General features: G+C 53.3%; 1 protein-coding gene across 4 annotated transcripts in view; it reads left to right on the forward strand.

Moving 5' to 3' along the window:
• The window catches only part of ADGRD1 (adhesion G protein-coupled receptor D1), a 126,751-nt gene that overhangs the window by 15,188 nt on the left and 91,010 nt on the right, over positions 1-20,553 (forward strand). For all 4 annotated transcript variants that reach the window (XM_073888842.1, XM_073888843.1, XM_073888841.1 and 1 more), the window contains 4 exons: positions 11,387-11,566; positions 14,585-14,839; positions 18,518-18,582; positions 19,316-19,471. In XM_073888842.1, the coding sequence (XP_073744943.1) occupies positions 11,387-11,566; positions 14,585-14,839; positions 18,518-18,582; positions 19,316-19,471 (656 nt within the window). The remainder of the gene's footprint in view (positions 1-11,386; positions 11,567-14,584; positions 14,840-18,517; positions 18,583-19,315; positions 19,472-20,553) is intronic.

Raw genomic sequence — 20,553 nt, forward strand, 5'->3', positions numbered from 1 at the left:
TTCATTCCAAGAAAAACAAACAAAAGCTTAACAAGGCAAAAACATGTCTGTGGGGGGGATATGTTTTGGACTTTGCAGAACCCAGAATTTTGAGAAATGGTTTTGAGGTCCAAAACCATGGCCAGGTTTACAAACCCAGCGTCTGAGCCATTCCGGAGCTCGGACAGCCCTATAAACACATCAAGCTTATTTGTTTCTCTAAATGAAAAACAGCCCGGGCTGAGCTGTGGCCACTAGGAGGGCCCGCAGGGCAGGAGGGCCTGGGACCACGGGGAGCGGCTTCTCTTGGGGGACAGGTTCTCTGCTGCTCTGGCTCCTGGGAGGGATCTTAGGTCGTTCAGGAGGTGGGCAGCGTGGGTCCCTTGAACTGTGATGATGGGGGGGCATCAGGGACCACCAGCCCTCGTTGGGGCTCCCGTAAACGGACCGCGGGGGTCAGAGCTCTGGGAAGTTTTACCTGAACTCCGAGACCACAGACTCGGGGCTCTGGGCTGGCTCCCACCTGTGGCCGTGTTTGGCTTGGCAGGTATGGGAGCTACACAATGTTAACTAGCTGCCAATGTGGAAAAATAGAACTTCTATGTAAATATATGGATTTCCAGTTTCTCTTGAGAAACTACCCCTTCCCCCTGCTGACTCTGGCTGGGTAACAGCATAGCGCCCCCCGTTGTCATGGCCACTGTCCCCCAGGCCGCCAGGCCCTCCTGGGCCCTTGCCATCATGGTGCCCGCAGGACACGGAGTGAGGTCAGAGCATGGGCTCCAGTCCCAGTTCTCTTCCCGTCTGCATGACCTCGGGCAACTGCCCCCGCCCCGAGTCCGTGACTGTCAAACAGGTCAGTGACGGTCCTTCCTCAGGGGGCTGCTGTGGAGCTGGAAGGAGCCACCGGGCTCCTGGCAGGGGCAGCCCGGCTGTGACAGGCCCCCTCGGTGATGGCCCCGCATGAAGGTTTGCAGACTTGGCTCCTCTCGCCAGGGCATCCGTCCTAATGAGAAGCCCAGCCTGCCTGCTTGGAGAGCAACACTCCCCCACCACCACCACCGAGGGGGATGACCACAGTAAGGACCCAGCATTATCGATTGCTGACCATTGACTATCGTGGGACCAATCTCATTACATGTATTAGCTTGTTCATCCTCAAAACGAGTGAGACAGACAAGAGCGTGGGGCAGCAGGCAGAGCCACCAAGTTTGGCTTCACGGCCCCTCCGATAGCGGCTTCTTGTGTGGAGTTGATTGGAGCCGTTCAGACCATCGTACGGCCCCTTTCCTTACAGTAGGGCCGGATATAAAATGAAGCCGGAAAGCCTTACATCACCCTTGGCTCCGGGAGACGGGGCTGGTGTGAGGCTTCCTGCAGATACCGACGGAGGTCGGGCATTTCTCAGTCTGCACCCCTCTGTCTGCATGTCTGCTTCCTGGGGACAGGGAGCCAAGCACGCGTGACATCTGAGGACCACGGTGCGTGCCCCCACGCGTATCCTGTGCTCAGGCAGTTTCCCCGCAGCCTGCATGCATGTCTGGGTTCCAGATAAACGAGAGTGCGGGCAAAATCTGCCCAGCGCTTTCCAAATTAACGTCCCTGCAGCACACCCAGCGTGTGGGATGCTTTCAGGTGACGCCGGGCAATTAGAGACATTAATGGCTGTGTTTTTATCTGAACACAAATAGCTCATCAGAAATGTGATTTCCTAGCTACAGTTTAGGAAGAGACTTCAGTAAGTCATGAGCTTTAAAAACGGGTGGACTATGAGAACAATGTCGGTAATGATGGGAGGAAAGGGGTGGTCAGGCGTGAAGGATTCGGGGACCTGAAATGTGGGGTCGTTCCCGATACATCCATCCCACCCTCCTCCACGTGTTTGTCTCTGTTTCTCTGGGATTTTTTTTGGTGGTAATAGTGGGCTCAGGCATATAACCCATTACTTTTATGATAAAAACTAACATTAAAATGAAGAGAGACGTTCCCTGCTCCCTGTCCACCTGGTCAACTATTTTTATATTTCTTATTTCTAAATTCTCTTCTGGTCCCGATTCATGGTTTTGGCTGATTTTTTGGGAAAAAAAAAAGAAAAGGACATTTTTAGGAGCAGAGCTGAAGTCTGAGCTTTTCAAAACGGAGTAAGCGGCTGAGCGGCTGAGCTGCCGCCCCGTGCGCACCCTTGGCCAGGCCGCCCATCGCCATTTCCTGCGCCCAGGGCCACTCCTGCTGGACCTGATCTCCATCTGCTTTCCGCCTTCCTGCGTTTCTGTCAGCTCACGTGGGTCTTCCCTCTTGGCAAACGGTGCCTCCTGGGGAAGTTTCTCATGGGCACTAGGTGCAAGCTGGGGAAGCTTTTGAGGCTCTTTGGAGGGAAGAAGGCTATTTGGATGCCTGGCCATTCTTGGACGTGAAGCTAAGGAAACACACTCTGTGCTCCTGAAGGACGCGATGGCTGTCCTTCATTCCCCACAACCTGCGAGTGCGCACGTGGGGAAACTCGGTGCAGGGAGGGATCCTTCCTGGAATGTTCTAGCACCTGGTTTCACCCACATGTAGACCTTGAGGGCTCAGCTCAGGTGTTCCTTCCAGACAGGTGAGCCCCTCTGTCTGCGCTCCCGTGGCTCACTGCACGTTCCTCTCCAGCTCGTGCATGGCGGGTGATGGCCTGTTCGTCATCCGTCTTCCCTGCGCGGGGGCAGCTCTGTGAGGCCGGGGACTGCGTCTGTCTTGGTCACCGCTGTATTGGGGGGATGAAAACCATCATCATAGATGCTTCCTACGTGTCACTGAGCAGATGCGTCTAGTCAGGCTTTCGGATGCTCCAATCCCTTCAGACGCTTCTCTGTCATGTTTGACGGGCCGCTCGCCGCTCCAAAAGCAGAGCTTCGTTCTGTCTTCATTCTCCTCCGACCTTTGGAAGTTGTCTCTGACCTTGGACCACTTCCACCTGGAGTGACTTCCACCCATTACGTCTGACGCCAGTCCAACTCTAAATCACGTCGGCTGCTCTCAGAGAAGGCGGTCTTGCTGTTGTACTCATCCGCTTAGCTCTGCTCCCCGGCCAGGGGCCCGTGTTTTCTGCTCCCGCACAGAACTTCCTCCTCTTGTAAACACCGGGACAGCCACCAAAGCCCCGTAGCAGCACCTGCAATTCCTTCCCAGCCTTGAGGTGACTTCTCCCCCTTTGCATGAGGTTACTAAATCCAAGAGGCTGCCAGCAAAATGCTCAGCTAGTTGCAGGATGGAGTTTCAGGAAAGAAATTTCCAGAGGCATCTGGCGGATGCAGGCCGGGCATGGATCCAGCCGCCATCTTCCTGGGACGGTCTGGGGTTATGGGGGTGTCGGAGCATGTGGAGTGGATGGCCCTCTGGGGAGTATTCACCCGTACACTCACGTTACAGATGGGGAAACTGAGGCGCAGAGGCTCGTGAGAGCTGCCAGAGCTGCACACTGATTTAGGGCAGTGAGTCTGAGTGTCCTTTATCAACCACGAGCAGCAGGGTCACTTGCAGAGATGGTTGAGAGTCGAAGTTCTCGGGCTCCAGTCCAGGACCTACTGACTCCAAATCTCCGTGGACGAGGCCCGGGAGCCCATGTTTTATGGCGGGACCTCCAGGTGATTCTCATGGACCCTGTCCCTAAATTGGACACAGCTGACCATCCCACAAATGTATTTTATTTGGTAGCAGTAGGTGGGTCCTCTTGGTGGTTTTTATATTTTAATGAGCTTTCTAAACTGTTTTTAGCCAAATATCCCAGCTCAGGAAATTTGCAGGAACAGCCTCCCACGGTGCTTTAAATTTTTTTAAATTAATATCCAACTCCTATATGAGACATTTCAGTTAAAAAAAAAAAACTATACTTTTGACTTCTCTTGAAAAAAATTAGAAAAAAAAAATTAGAAAATCCAGCAGTACTCCCACGCACCGGGTGGCAGGTGGTTGGTGTTGAGGGGTGCCCCAGGGATAGGTCATACTGTCCTGACGTGGGTCCCCAGCACTCTCTGCTGCCTCCCGGGCTGGTTGGCACGTGCCACCACAGCGCGTGCTGTCACTCTCCGAAAGCGGCAGTGATTGGGAGCAGAAGCGACTCCCACCGCACCAGGTGTGTCGAGAAGAAGTGAGAGAGAGCCTCTTGTTGGTGCGGCAGCAGAAGTGAGTATTTGACCTGGAAAAGGCTTGCTCGGCGTGTGCTGCATGTTGAAAGCATGCAGCCTGAGTGTCCTTTGTGAAGCCACCTGGATTTCCTGCTCATGGATGCTGTCCTCTGGGCCGGACGGGCTTTAGAGTTTACAGGCTCTGTCGTGCACAGTGGAGTCCGAGAGACACTGTCCCGACTGTGTCTCCGCTGTGTCTGTCACTGCATTTGCCCATTCTCCTACCATTTCAAGCTCAGATATGCCTGAGGATGGAAATCCTCATCCATCACCCAGTGTCGGTGGTCCAGATTCTCCACCACTATGACCTTCGGCTCTTCTTCTCTCCATGTTTTGCTCCCAGTGCTGTCATCTCTCTCACTTGCTTTAGCTGTTACTTCTCGTCTTCTAATTACGGACCTGGAAAAAAAAAATAGGATATAGTATTGAAGCTTCACTATCCTCCCGGCCTCTTGGTGCCGAGTCAAAGTCAGATGCTGTGAGGGAAGACACTACTCTGGGCCACGGAGTTGATACCTGTTCACTTCCCACCTTAGGAGGAAGACCTCTTGTGTTCATGGACAACCATACATAGCCATATTCTTTCCTCCTGAGTTGTTCCATGTTTCTGAGGATGAATAAGTAAGTCTTATGAGCCATTCTCTTGTGCTTTTTGGCGAGTGGGTCTCCACAGTCTTGAGAATGGCCAACATAGATCGCTTGAAAATCGTACCAAGGAATTGTGCACAGACATGATTCTATTGCCACAGTCCTGATGTGGGCAGAAAGGGGGCACGCAAGTGCCTTGAACTCAGCTTACCCGATGCAGACGATCGAGCCTGCGCTGCAGCAAGTTGGGAAGGTGTCTACACCAGAGAACCATCCAGGACAGAATCCCTTACTTTAACTGGTCTGGGTTGAATGATGCAATTATCTACATTTCCAGTCGTGGTGGAATGTTTTTTAAGATCAGTGATTCTTAAGTTTTACTCACTTTTGAACCACTTTTATAATTTTTACCGATATGCGTGTACCACCTGAACTATTATCGTACTTAGAGTTTTTCTTTAAATTTCACCCACTTGGATGTAATTGAAAAAGAAACCACGTCCCTCCCACGAATTGAAAACCCGTAATAATTCCCGTAAGTGGGCGACACGTGTGTTACTGACCTCTGCTTGGGGATCAGTGCCCACCGAGGGCTCCACATTTGAGACGTGGCATTTCTTTGCTGAGTGGGGATTAGTGAGCGTGACTCCCAAGCGGATGGATTTTCTCCTCGCTGCTGTCAGAAGAGCAGACAACTGAGGAGGAGGTGGCCTCTCGTGCTGTGATTCGTGTCGTGTCAGGGCGTGTCTCCGTGCTAAAATCCTCTTGGAGCAGGTGTCCGGGAACCTAGGGTGTGGAATTACTCTTAAAAATACGGAGGTAGAAAATGTCATTTTCAGCAGCACTAAGCTGAAACGTGGGGACAGAGATTACATTTTAGTGTCTTAGGAGATCAGGGTTTGGGACCGGAGGTGGCAAGCTTGCTGGTCGACCATCCCCTGGTGTCTGGAGCGTTCCTTGGGGATCCAGAAAGCCCACACTCGCCAGCCTCACTCTGCCCCCAGCCTGTACTCCATGGAAGCCCTTGGCAGGTGTTACCCTGTCGGAGCCTTGCACGCCCGGATCCTCTCCTGCCCAGTGGCCGCACTGTGGGAAAACCCACTGAGAACCCACTAGTTGGGAGGCCCCAAGACAGCCTCCATTCAGTGACAAATGAAGGAACCAGGGCCCCAGTTCTAGGAAGGCTCTCTTCCCCCAAAACCAGGAGAACGCGCAGCTTGCCAGCCTGGGATGCGCTGTCAAATGGAACAGTTCCCGTGTTCCCTTCACCCATTTTGCTGGTGTGATTAACGAGGGGCCTTGTGGGTCCCGCATCGTGTGTGGGCGCAGGTTGATCACAGGCATCCTCCAAGGGCGCAGAAGGGCAGAGTCCAAGAGAGACATGTGCAGGTGGCTTGAATGGGGAGCAAGGGACTTGAGCCAAGGGATGTAGGCGCCTCCAGAAGCGGAAAAGGGAAAGAACACGTTCTCCCCTGGGACTTCTTGAGGGAAGGAAGGCGGCCCTGCCAACACCTTGAGTGTAGCCCCGTGAGACTCTCGCCTCCAGAACTGGACGAGAGTCAGTGTGTGTTGTTAGGAGCCGGTCAGTTGGGTGGTAATTTGTTGCAGCGGCACTGGGGACCCGGGCCGGGGCACAGCCTCGGCCTTCCCTCCGCACCTCCTCACAGTCGGAGGCCCCCGCGCTCCGCTCCTCATTCTCTGCTTCTCTTTCCCGTCCCCCACCACGTGCTGCCAGAAACGCACATTAGTGGGGTTCCTTCAGTGCTCCACGGTCCCTCCCTTGTTGGAGAACGCCTCTTCATTCAGATCTCGGTTCCATCCAGGAAGCCGCTCCAGGTCTTCAGGTCGGATGGCCCCTGTGTCCCTTCTTGACACTGAATCCAGGGGGCACGGCAGAGACCCCCGTGTGACCGTGTTCCATGTCTGTCTGTCCCCAGCCCTGCTCGGCGGTGAGTACCAGCCGCCCAGGGACCCTGTGGGTCTGTGCACCTGTCTGTCTGCAGCCCCTTGCTCAGCCACCCATAAACATCTGCGGGATGAATGAAGGAAGGAAGCAGTGAAGGTACTGCTATGGACCGAACGTTTGTGTCCCTCTGCTTTCATGGGGTGAAGCTTCTCTGTAACAGGATGGCACTGGGGGTGGGCCCCAGGTGGGACTAACGCCTGCGCGCACGCCAGGGGCCAGGTGAGGGCACAGCCAGGAAGAGGGGCCTCCCCAGGGACTCCGGCTTCCAGAACTGTTGACGCCCCCAGTCCGTGTGTTCTGTGGCAGCCCCGGGACGGGTCTTCTCCGAGACCTGAGCTTGGCGCTAAGGTGATGCTGGTGCTACTGGACTTGGATGCCCTGTTTCCCACTCCAGAACATTCCTGAGCCTGCCCTTCTGGCTCACTGTCGTGCAGACTTGCTCTCAGCAGGCTGCCAGGGCCTCCAGTGTATGGACAGACGGCTGTCCCTCGTGTTGTGGTCTCACTTGGGCGGCGGCCACCTCCGGCTGGACCCAAGTACCTTTGTAAGCGGGAGAGAATGGAGGGTCTGCTTGTGCCCCCTCCCCTGCAGCGGCCGCTCTGGTATCCTCCCCGAACCCTCAACCCAGTGTGCTAGTCAGGAAGGAAGGAGGGAGCCATGTGCACGTCCTTGTGGGGTCCCCCAGGTCAGTGTCAGTCGAGAGTCATCGTAAGCAATAGAAACTCAACTCAATTAGGCTTAAGCAAAAGGGGGAGTTTACTGGCTCATGGAATGAATGGCTTCAGGCAAGACTGGGTTTGGTTAGCTATGCTGTGCAACGCAAAACACCAGCTGGTGTCACTTTTCCCAGTTCTGTGGGCTGGCTGGGCTCGGGGCCTCGAGCAGCTGCAGTCAGAGAGTGGCCAGGCCCAGGGTCGCCGAAGCCTCCCTCCCTCTCGCTCTGGCCCCTCTGGGCTCGCCTGTGTGGCCCGGACTTCCGTGTCGGCTCAGAGCAACAAGAGGCAGCAGAAGCTGCGAGACAGGGGTGGCAGCTGGGGCTGGGCCAGGGTCACTTCTGCTGTCCCCCCTGGGTCAAGTCAGGCCCAGGCCAGGTGGGGAACTTGGCCCTGAGGGTTGGTGGAGAGTGGCGGGGTCATGTGGCACGGAAGCAGATGGGATGGGAGGCATCGTGGCCCCTTTGAAACACTGTTTGCATCAGGCTGGTGCAGGTGCTCAAACACTCCCGGCAGAAACATGCATCTCTCTGTGCTCAGACTCCTCTGGGGAAGGCACCCCAGGGGTGAGAGCAGGGTTGGTCCTGATTCTGGGCCCCGCGGCGGCAGCTCCGAGGGAGCTGGCCCGGGCTGCGTGGTCGGCCGCACCCAGGCTGGAGGAAACGGGGAGGCCGGGGGGCTCGGCTCTCCCAGGGGACACAGTGGTGCTATTCCTGGGGGAGGGCACCTGGACGCCACGCTGGCCACGAGGCCTACAGGTGGCTGTCATCTTTCCACTTGCAGCTGCTTGGGTCCGCTTTGAACCACAGGTGTGCGGGACACAGCACTGGGCCCCGGGGCCGGGAAGGGCTGCTCCTCTGGCTGGGAAGACCCCCGCCCCACCCCTGCCAGTTGCCCTCCCACCCTCCACAGAGACACGGAGAGGACAGCGTGTCCACCAGGCCCTCCTCACTGGGCCCGGGGCTCTGCTGTGCATCCTTTTCTTGCTGCAATTCCGAGGATCCCTGTAGTTCCATCCAGCGAGCGTGCGCTCTCCAGAGCACGCGCGGTCTCTGGGGAGAGTGGGACAGCGCCGTGGTTACCGTGCAGGCTCTGCAGCCACCCTGCCCAGTCCCGATGCTGCCTGCCGCCCGCCGCATGGCCTCTCTGTGCCTCAGTTTTCCCACCTGTAAAATGGGGACACCGATCACGCCCGCTTCACAGCGTTGTTGGAAGGGTCTTAGAACAGTCTTCCTTGCTCCTGGGAAGCTCCTGTTAAATGCTCGTGATGGTGCTTTTCTTTATCAAGTGTTCTTACATAGTAAGGACATGGAATTTCTGGACTGTTAAATGTATCACACGTAGTTTTTTCTTCCTGGTTGGCCGGTTGCCCTCTGATGTTGTTACGGTGCATTATTCACCTTGCAGAATTTTGTATTTCTGCGCTCGATTGCATCTGTCTCTCCTTGTGGCATCTAGATGATGTTTTCCTTTTCTTTTTCTGGGTCTTGTTGAGGAAGACCTCTCCTCATTTTATCTTTCTGGGTAGACTCGGATTTAATGCTCATCCGAAGAAAGAAGTGGGGAATCGACTTGTCAATCATCAGAGTCCCTTCTTTTCCCTCCCGCTTGTTTCTCCCCTGTGCTGATGACCCGTGCCCTGCAGCCGCGCTCGTCGGGGACGCAGGCGTGACCGGCTCCCTGTGAGCTCCTAAGACTCTGGGAAGACGTGAATGGATGTTTAGAGCTACAGCTGTTCCGCAGATAGGAGCGGTTATTGTGCAGGTTACACGGATGAAAACGAAGTGCTCGCCCCACAGGCAGCATCGTCTGCCTCGCGTCCACCTCACCTAACGCCAAACCGACTGCCTTCTTTTTCTTTTTCTTCCTGGACAGAAAGACGTTTGGCCAAGAGGGATTGAATAAAAGGAATTTCTAAATGCAGCAAAGTGTTTGGAAAAAATTAACTTCCATGAATCCTCTGGGAATTCATTTCATAACAAAAATTTCACAATGCATGTGTTTGCTTCCTGGTGAAACGGGTCGTTTCTGAGAGCGGGGAGGTTCCGCAGGAGGCTCGGCGGGAGGGCGGCGGTTTGTGCTGGACTCTGGTCCTAGGCCGCCAGGCGGGCGGGAGTGGCTGGGCCCTGAGCACGGAGCGGGCTCCGGGAGGGCCCTGGGACCACCACGACCTCTGAGCAGCCTTCCATCCCCAGTCCCGTCCTTCGGGGCACTTGGGGGCTCTTTGCTTTCCTCAGGAGCCCTAAGGACACACTCCTATGAGGTGGAGTTCTACTCTAGCTTCTCAGAGATTCAGAAAGTTCCAGGCCCCTGCCATTATTTTGAGGTTCCTCTTAGATTAAAAAAAAATGGAGAGATTCCAAACCAGGATTATAAAATTATGCTTTTCTACATGCTTCTCATGAACCAAATTAGGGCTTGGAGCCCACAAAAGCGTAATGTAGTCTGATCGTCACAAGACATTCGAACAATTTGTAACAAACGTGTCAGTCCATAAGGCGTTACCGTCAAGGTGGTTGATGACAGGATGCAAGTTCATATGTGATGGCAAATGTCTGCTGATTCAGTGACGCAGGCTGGGTCCGTAATCTCATGTGAAGATAAGGCCCAAAGTCTAAGTGTGGTGCCAGGTGTATAAAGAAGGCCCGGGGCAAATGGCCCTCCACCCCTGCCCTCCCACCCCGAGCCACGGGCCTGTTTTGATCAACTCTGGGCACTGACCTCTCCCCGCCGGGCCAGACTGGGAGGGCTGGGGCAGCCAGGATGGTTGCCAGCTCCCACACGAAGTCCACGCGGGTCGCCAGCTCGGCACTTACCCCTGTACGTGCACGCTGCCTGTCTCTGTCTCTCACGTGGGCGCGCGCACACATGCACACACATGCGTGCACAGAGTTTACTCATGAGCAGGGAAAGGGTAAATCTCACTGGAGTCAGCCCCACAGGTAGAGGCGGTCCGCGCTCTGGAAGGCAGTGGTGGGCAGCCTAACATGCAGCTGAGCCTCCGGCCAGCTCCGGCCCCCACGTCCCCTCCCCGAGGAGCCCGGCGCCCAGGCCTGCAAGGGGGCTGCAGGACGGGGTCTTCCCCGCCAAGAGCTGGACCTGCTCTCTGCTGAGACGCAGCACGCACGGAGCTGGCTCGGAAGCATCTGGGCAAAGGCCCCTCAGTCCACGTGGTGCAGTACGGGGTGTCTTGGAGTCTAGCTGCAGGGCCCCCTGGGCCCCCCTCTGTGCCTCTGCTGGAAATTACTATCCTAAAGGTCCAGACCCTTAAAAGTGGGCTTCCCCTTTGGGAATTCCCCACTAGGAACTTAGCCTAAAGGATAGAATATGACTTTTGCCAGAAGATTTAGCTTCCACTTTTGTCTGGGGAGTAAGAAGTAGAACGAAACCGTGCCGTCCTAATTTAGAATATAGTGCCATGCAGACACACCATGAGTATTTATGGCCATCAGAGGAAGTTCAAGATGCAGGAAGTGTTTTTAAGATGTGGTTTATAAGCCAGTATGCAGGAGCTGGTTCCCTTCTTCGTAAAACAGGCTGGCAGGGAAGGTTTTAGGAGGAGTTACCATAAAGACGCTTCTGGACGAAAAGCAGGAGCAAGAACAGGATGGTGTAGGTCATTGGTATTTGCGGGCTCCGGGGCCGCAAGGGTTGAGCTTGGGTGGGGGCTTGATGCCGGTCCGGGGACCTCAGGCAAACTGGCCTCAGGGTCTTCATTTAATGGGGATGATAACCTGGTTTTCCTGATGTTGAGGAGGTAATTCGCTCAGAACTCTTGGGAAAGGGTCCAGTACTCTGAGCTTTTGATAAATATGGCCTATTGTTATTGCCTGTGTTTTCTGAATTGAACATGAGTTGTCTCTAGAATGAGAAAAAAATGGCTTTTCACGTGAAAAGTAAGGAGTGGAGAGAACCACCTGCTTCTGTGGGGGTCCCTTCTGCTGTCCGTCAGTCTTCACCCTGTCGCCTTCCTTCCTCAGGGGTCACGTTTTCCTTCTTCTGGAAGACACGAGGCGAGCAGTCCAGACCGACCCCTTTTGCTTACGGGGGGCAGGTCATTTCCGACGGCTTCAGAGTCTGCTCCAGCGGCGGCAAGGGCTCGGTGGAGCTCTACACGCGGGAGAACGCCATGACCTGGGAGGCCACCTTCAGTCCGCCAGGTAAGGGCCCGGCCGGGCCTCTGCGCTCTGGGCTTCCCGGGGAGCCCTGCCGGAGAGGGCCTGCACTTCCTCCACCCCCGCTGAGAGCCTGCCTCGGGTAGCCTGACACGTGGCCTCGGCTTCCGTGTCCTAGAGGGAAGGCGCCAATGGGACGTGCCCTGCACACGGTCTGGGGCATGAAATTCAGTAGTGCGCGCCAGGTGCTTGGCATGGTGGCCACTGTTTCTACTTCTCCCTCCCTCCCCTCCCCTGCCCTCCCCTCCTCCCCTCGTTGTCCCCCTCCTCTCCCCGGCTGCCTCTTACTTCTTCTCCTGCCCCGCCTCCTTCCCATGCCCCACCCCCCAGTGGTATAGACTTGGCAATATTGAGAATAGGATGTGAACATTTTCTGGAACAGAGGCTGAAGACCAGGGGAGGAAGGGTGGTCTGGAGGAGAGGACTTGGAGCTGTGGGGAGGGGTGCTCTGGGACAAGTGGGGGGCAACACTGGACTGTGTAGATGTTGGAGAGTTTGCAGGTAGGTGTTGTAGGGCCTGCATGGCTCTGGAGATTCCTGCTTTCCCTGTGGCGTGAGATCAGGTCATGCACTGGGCACGAGTCAGAGGCCCGGGGCAGGAAGCTGGGGGAGCAGAGGGTCCGAAGCGGAAACTGGACAAGGGAGAGAAGAGTTGGGGTGATGCTGAGCGGGGAGCCCAGTCCAGGCCGGGGACTAGGAGGGAAGCACGGAGGGGGAAGGGGGCAGAATGAAGTCCTCCAGTAGGAGAAGATATTTTTGAGATATTTAAGGACAATTCATTTTCTGACCCATCTAAAGACGAGGCTGTGTGTCTCAGTTGTTAAAAGACACAGACAACTCTAGAGCCAAACAGGCTGGGTCAAACCCTTCCCTGTACCATGCTGCCTGTGTGAGCTGGGAGCCTTACTCACACCAAGCCTGAATATCCACCTCGCCTCTGCAAGAGGTCTGGGAGAATCTTGCCTATTTGCTTTCTCTGATCCCAGGCCAGGAAGAATCTCTTCCTCCCTCCCCCCATACAGAACTGCCTGTACCTTGTTCATGGTGTTTATCCTGTTCTACCCAAGGTCAGGTTCTTCTGTAAGAGTCTTATCTCTGTGCTCCTCGGGGGCTGACACTCTATGGGGCACCTAGTAGGTTTCTTCTATTTTCTATTCTATTCTTCTTTACCTCATATTTTAAGGTAAAGTCCTACTGAACTCTCTTTTTCCACCCAGGGAAATGGGGAGAATTGTAAACATTTCTGCCTGGCAATACATTCTTTGTTCATTGAAGAAATCTGTTATTCTTGCTTTAAGTGCAAAGACAATAATACTTTGGACCCATTTAGGACCCAAGTGCTTTCCAAAGACTCAAAATTAGAAAAGCTGCACAATCCTGAGCAAGAAAGGTCCTGGGTAATTGCTGGGTGATTGGTTGATTTATAGAACTTTATCTTTTTAAAAAATTATTTTGTTTTTCATCATGGTAAGTGTAGTCTTTAATCCCTATCACCTATTTCACCCAGCTCTCAACCCCTTCCCCTCTGGTAACCACTAATTTGTTCTTCTTGGTTTGTCTTTTTGTTTTGTTTCATAAATTCCACATGAGTGAGATCATATAGTAGTTGTCTTTCTCTGACTTATTTCACTTAGCATTATATTCTCCAGCTCCATCCATGTCATTGCAAGGGGCAAGATTTCATTTTTTATGGCTGAGTAATATTCCATTGTATATATACCACATCTTCTTTATGGATTCATCAGTCCATGGACACTTGGGCTGCTTCTCTAATTAAGCTATTGTAGATAATGCTGCTATAAACAGGGGTGCTGTATCCCTTTGAATTCATATCTTTGTGCTCTTTGGGTAAATACCTAGTAGTGCAATTGCTAGATCGTAGGGTAGCTCTATTTTTAACTTTTTGTGGAACCTCCATACCGTTCTCCAGAGTGGCTGCACCAGTTTGCATTCCCACCAACAGTGTAGGAGGGTTCTCTTTTCTACACATCCACGCCAACATCTGTTATTTCCTGACTTATTAATTTTAACCATTCTGACCAGTGTGAGGTGGTTTTGATTTGCATTTCACCGACGATGGGTGATGTTGAGCATCTTCTCATGTGTCTGTTGGCCATCTGGATGTCTTCTTTGGAGAAATGTCTGTTCATATCTTCTGCCCATTTTTTTAAATTGGGTTGTTTTGGGTGTTGAGTGTATCAGTTCTTTACATACTTTGGATACTAACCCTTTATCTGATATGTCATTTGCGAATATCTTCTCCCATTCCATAGACTGCCTTTGGTTTTGTTGAATGTTTCCTTTGTTGTGCAGAAGCTTTTATTTTGGTGGTGTCCCAGTAGCTAATTGCTGGGTGATTTAAGATGATGCCTGGCTCAAGGTGATACATGTCCTTTAAAGGGCTGCCCTGTTCCTTCCAGAAACAAGCCCATGAGATGTCTTAACACAACACTTGCAAAACAAAGTGAGGCCCTTTGTGGGGCAAGCTGCCGTCAGTCTGACGAACATTCTGCTTATTGGTGACTCTGGTTCTCATGCCAGAGAGAATGAGCCAGGAGGGTGGCCCTACCATCGTACCACCATGTTGGTTAATATCACACATACTATGTCAGAGCAGAGATGGATACCAACAACTGTGGGCTGAATCAGGCCCTCAGATAAGTTTTATTATCAGATAGGTTTTATTGACCTGCACTGTGATGGCCCTAGGCAGGACTAAAAAAAATTTTTTTTGAACAACTTATGGCCATTAGCTATTATTTCATTTTAATTTAAAATAACAAAGGGTCTCTTTGGACTGCTTCTGGAATTTTGGGGATGAGGTAATTTCTTCCCTGTGCTTCAAAGGACTGAGAAAGGGGAGTCTACATTATGATCCATATGAGGACTCATCAAGGTTAACAGTGACTAATCCTCTCAGGAGGGATGTACTTAACAACTGGGAGACACATGCATGGGGAGCTCTTCCCACATCAGCAGAATAGTGATCTTTGCTCTTTTTAGGTCCCTACTGGACTCATGTCCTGTTTACATGGAAATCCAAGGAAGGCTTGAAAGTCTACGTCAATGGGACCTTGAGCACCTCTGACCCAAGTGGCAAAGTGTCTCACGCCTACGGGGAGCCCAGCGTCAACCTCGTGATAGGGTCTGAGCGGGACCAGACCAAGCATTATGAGGATGGAGCTTTTGATGAGTTCATCATCTGGGAACGGGCCCTGACCCCGGACGAGATCTCGATGTACTTCACAGCTGCCATTGGTCAGTGGGCATGTGGGGGAGGGCTCGGGCCAGCTCTGCCCATCTCTGGAAGGGCAAGTCTCCTTCTATCTGCCTCCCTTACTAGCACTTCTCACTCCGCAGTCTCCTTAGGTGGCTGTGCTAATGAACCTCATAAATACGGCCATTTCTCTAGAACATCTGTTCCCTAAGATGAAGGAACTGGCAACTTAGAGAGACACTGGGATGAATATCTTGCTGGTCATCAGGGGGTTTCGAGGTGCACATGATGATTACAGACAACTTTGGGAGCAGATATTCCAGGTCCATTAATGCATTTGATCAACAAATGTTCACCGGGTGCCTCCTGCAAGCCAGACTCTGATGGGGCCTCAGGGAGCCTCAAGGATGCCCCCTTCTTGCTCAGTACAGAGTGGTTGTTCAGAGACAGGGCCTGAGGGACGGGTAGCCTGGGTTCAAATCTTCACTCAGCCACGATGAACCATGGGACTTGGGAAGTCACTCTTGTTGAGGTAAAATTCATGTAACATAAATTCAACCGTTTTAAGGTATATAGTCTAGTGGTACTTACTCTGTACACCATATTGTGCAGCCAACCTCTCTGGTTTTAAAACAGTCTCATCACCCTGGAAGGAAATCCAGCACCCACTAGCTATGGCTCCCTGTGTCCCCCTCCCAGCCCGTGGCCACCACTGATCCACTTTCTGTCTCTACAGAGTTTCTTCTGGGTCTTCCATGTACATGGACTCCTGCAATATGTGACTTTTTGTGTCTTACTCTTTCCAAATCACAGCATTCCCCTTTGTAAATGGATGGAAATAGTACCACCCATGCCCCGCGGGGCTGGGGCTTCGCAGACAGAGTGTGACGGGTGTGAGGCATTAGCACAGTGCCTGCATGTGGCAGCTTTTTGCAACATTTTCACTGCTTTTAAGATTAATGCTTACTTTCCCTTCGGTCCGTTTTCATTCTGCCAAGTGAACACACTGATTCTTTAACATAAAATCATCTGCCAAAAAACGACAGTCACTCATAAACATCCGTTGGCTGGCCATTGCACTGACACCACACCAGCAGGGGCAGGTCAGGACCAGGTGAAAGCCTGCCTCCCCTCAGGTTCTGACAGTGAACCCCTCAGCTGTTAGGACCCTGTCATTACGTGACAGAAAACACAACTAAAGTGACTTATGCCAAGAAGGGAATTAAGCAATCTCACGCAATGGAAACAACAGAAAATCTGCTTCAAGACCAGTTTGCTCTAGGTGCTCACATGTGTCACTAGGAGTTTCTGTGTTTGACTCAGCTTCCTTCTTGTGGTGCCGACATGGCTGCCATTCCTTCCAGGGTCCCCTTCCCATCCTCAGCAGAAGGCAAGGGGCTTCTCTTTTCTGTCATCTCCCGCATCTGGCCAGACTGATCCATGCGTTTCCCAGGAGCTAAGTCCTCTGGCTTGGGGTGCAGAATATGCTGATGGCCTTCAGCCCGGGTCCTAGTCCACCTCTGACACGGCGGTGGGGTCAGCCGCATCTAAGCCTCGGAGGAGAGGGGACTCCCCAGCGATGACTGGGGCTGCTGGTCTTGGGAGCAGGCATGGCCGCGGTGCGTGCAGGAAGTCTCTGTCCGTGGCAGCCTTTGAGACTTCCATTTTTCACTGAGAAAGTGGGATTCATTCCTTTCATACAAGTGACATAAGGACAAATTATAGGTCCTGTACAATAAAAAAAATATATCAATCTCTTGCATTTTATAGCCTAAGATTCAGAGATTTGTCACTCCGAGACCAAGATGTCATCTGTATTTGTTACTGAAAGCCTCAAACAAATCCTGCCTTCCTGCTACTTTACCATTTTATTAACACTGGAAAGAGGTGTCACTGTTTCTCTCTCTTGCAGCTGTGCCCACAAGCCCTTGTCCCCCAGGACATCCCAGGGTTCGGGGACGGGGAGCATCAGCCCCACACACAGCACAGCGTTTCGGGTCACCTCACCCTCTGTGCCCTGTGAAGGTGGTGTCTGATTTTTGGGGGGATTCAGGAGAGGTGTTGCCTTAACACTTATGTGTCCGAGGGAGCACATGCATGCATCTTTGCTGAACCAGAACTAGACCCATCAGACCCCGTATTACTTGGGGACTTGGTTCTGAAGACAGGTCATGTGACATAAAGCACGTATAGAGGAAATGACTGGAAGTCCCCTGCACTGCCCCATGTGAGTCGGTCCATCGGAGCCAGGTTTAAGGCAGCTGTGTGCAGACAGACATCTGGGCTGAGGTCCAGCCTGCTCTTAGCCCAGGTCAAGGCCCTGCTGGGGCTGGTCCGTAGGAGGCAGAACCTGTTCTTTGCATAAAGCCCAGTCTGCACACAAAGCATGTGCCCCAAGCAGATATTTCTATGCGTGACCTGTCCAGAAGGGGGGAGCCCCTTCTAATCCATTAGCCAGAGCAGGCCACATGTGGTAGCCTTTTCTAATTCATACAAAGGCAGAGCGTTGATCATTGATCACCTGGTCAGCTTTGCCCCCAGCGCTACAGTGGATGGCCACCCCCCAATAGGGGACCAGAGGAAGTAGAAGGCTGCATTCAGAGTCTGGTTTTCCAAGTATGTATCTTTGAACACTGGAAACACACCCACACAACCAGATGCCCACAAAGTAAGAGCCCTTTGGGACCTGAGACTGACAGAGGACACGAAAAGAGTCTCCTTTCTCCTCTCAGCCTCACAGGGTCATCAATGGCGAGGGTGGGCAGGACTGCTGGTCTGAGCCTTACTCTCCTGCACTTTATTTTGTGGACTCACGTGCGTTATAGTGGGATTCAGTGTGACTCTTCTGTCACTACTGGGCACCTGAGGAACAAATGTCACTTTGACTTGGGGAACAGAGTGTTTGGGGCTCTAGTACTCCAGGCAGTGTCTCCCCTTCTGTGTCTGTCCCCAGCTACCCAGCCCCACCCCAACCCAGGGGGCCGGGTACAACTGGAGCTAACTGGGAGTGATGAGGTCATTTCCTTGGGTCACCCCAAGCAACCTTGAGGGATTTTCCAAAAATGAGGTAGAGTATCTAGTTAGTCTGTGTTCTTACCAGGAAATGCTAAATTAGAAATCATTGGTGGAAAACAGGCAGAGAAGAGCAACTATGGCTTATCTTTGGTGCTGGATGTCCTCATTATCTGTAATTATTTATGATTAACCAAATGGAGTAGAAAGAAGAACTAGAATCTTCAGGGTCGAAGGGGCTCAAGAGGACAGTCCCCCCACCACTTTGTCTTGCTCCAGCTGTCTGGGAGGGAAGGCTTGACCGACGGATTGTTTGTCCTATAGCCCAGAGATTAACGGCCCTCTGTATCCCATCTCCAAATAGTCCAGATGCAGCGGAAGGTGATTTCTTTTGGTTCTCTATTTATTTGAAATCGGTAAATGCTTGTATAAAATCATTGTTTTATATGATGAGTTGCATGAAGGGTGCTCAAAAGCAATTTGAAACATAAATAGAAAAGTAACGTGACCTGGGAAAATCCATACAATCTGCCCATTAAGCTGATTTATTAGCCCTTTATCTTTCCAGCAGCATTCCTACTCAAAACATTCTCAGACTGTCTTAGATGTGTCTGAAGCTGAAGAGTTCTGAATAAAGACAGGGCTTCCTTAGGGTGAAAGACTGACCATGTTTCAGTCCTTAATGAAGTGTTACTGATTCTTTCCAGGAAAGCATGCTTTGTTGTCTTCAACGCCACCAAGCTTCTTCATGACACCCCCAGCCAACACTGTGGTAAGCACATGCATTGATCTCGGCCCTACTTCTTGTTGAAGGCTTTCTGCTTAGCCTGTGTGCCAGGACTGAATGCCATTAGACAGTCTGGCTCTTCTTATTGGCAGTATAGTGTCTGGGAAGAAATCATCCCTGGAGGAGAAGCGAACTTTGGCACTAATTCTAGATGCTCAGGCTGACTGAAGGGAGAGCCCTCTGCTTCTTGCGGTCTGTGGCCTCGGGGGTCAAAAGGAAGTAAACCAGACTGCCGAGGGACATGAACACTGAGACCGTCTCCTGGGCAGGTGACACAGTGAGCGGAGAGCAGGGGGGACCTGAGCCGATGCTCGTTCTCTCTTTGTGCCCCTTCTCCCGAGGTTTGAGAGAAGATCAATCCATACAGAAACATTCTCCTCTGGAATTAGTATTTGTAATCACACCACTTTATTTGGGAACTCTAAGGAACAGTGAGGGCACAGACTCTTGTACCATCGGTGTGGGTTCAAACCCCAGTTCCACATGTATTTCTGGGTAAGCCTCCCTGTGCTTGGTTTCATCTCTGAAATGGGTGCATTTTCCTTGAAGTTGTTGAGAGGATGAAAGGTCAGAATGTGTTAGGTGGTCGGAAAAGTGCCTCCTGGTATGCCGCAGGCGCGCCTGCCATCGTCACGGGGCTTTAGGAGGGCACACTGAATTTCTGTGGGACTTCCTGGCTTTCATCCCTGGCTGAACTCACGCCTGTCATTTCTTTTAGACGCCCACCAACGCCTACCATCCTATCATAATCAACTTGACAGAGACAAGAAAAAACTTCCAGAGTCCAGGAACTGTACTGAGTTATCTGCGAAACGTGTCCCTCAAATTACCCAACAAGCCTCTCTCACAGGAAATGGCGTTGAACCTCACCCAGGTAAAGCTATTTGATTTCTGTGCCTGGCTGGTCAGGGATGGCAAACTACCAGATCCTGGCCCACAGGTGTGCTTTGCTCAATCTGCACAGAGTTATAGAAAAGTCAAGAGCTTTTACATAAAAGTCTGGGTTCCAGGCTTCTCATGAACAACCAGGCAGGGTGGCCTCTCCAGCCGGCTCTACCCAGCTCGCTGGGGCCTCCTTCGGCTCTGCCTCAGCTCTTCAGGGCTCCCATCTCTGCATCCACCTGGCCACCGGCCACCTGGGTGTGCAACTCCAGTTCTAAGCCTCGCTGCCCCGCTTGGCAACAGGTGAAGGGTGGGACTGGGTCTTGCGCAGGTGCAGCCGTGGGACCCTAGACCTCACTCTGCACACACTGTGACCCGCAGCGCTGTGACCTGTAGGGCAGTGGGAATTGCCAAGGTCACCTACAGCACTTCGCGAACGTGCCACCTGTGGCATGGAATCAAGGTGCCGCCGCTTTCACTCTGCTCCAAATACTCTCCAGGTCAAGGGAGAGGCGGCTCCCGGGCGGGCAGAGGTGGGGAGACTGCGCGGGTTCCCCCGCAAAGAGCAGCTTCCGGGTCCGAGCAGGGGGCGGGGGGCTGGCTGCAGCGCTGAGTCTCCCTCCGCGGCCCCCCGCCCCGTGCGCTCGGTCGCTCCGCTCTGCGGCGATGGGGGGCAGCTCCGTGCGTTTGTACGCGCCGGGAACGGTGTCCGGCGCCAGCCGAGCGCGCGGGGAGGCCTCCTCACTCGGCCCGGCCTGCTGGCTGAAGGCAGCGCCGCGGGGCGCGGGCACCCCGGAGTGGAGGGGGGCCCTGTTCGCCTTCCCGCCCCCGCGGGGGGAGCGGGAGCCGGCGTCTCGGGCACCTCCGTCCACCCCCAGGGCGCGCCGGGCTCCGGGGCGCTGCCCCGCAGGGCCTCGGGGTGCGGAGCGCACGCGGACGGCCGAGCCCTGGACCTGGCCCCTGGGCCCGGCACCCGCCCCACAGGCCCGGCCTCCCCGCCGGCGCCCGAGGGCCTCCCCGCCCTGAGGACCCCTCCAGACGGGCCCCGGCCGGCCTCACCCCGGGCTCCAGTAC

The sequence above is a fragment of the Callorhinus ursinus genome, unplaced genomic scaffold, assembly GCF_003265705.2.
Source record: "Callorhinus ursinus isolate GAN/ISIS: 27379988/994484 unplaced genomic scaffold, GSC_fseal_2.0 scaffold97, whole genome shotgun sequence".
Classification (NCBI taxonomy): Eukaryota; Metazoa; Chordata; class Mammalia; order Carnivora; family Otariidae; genus Callorhinus; species Callorhinus ursinus.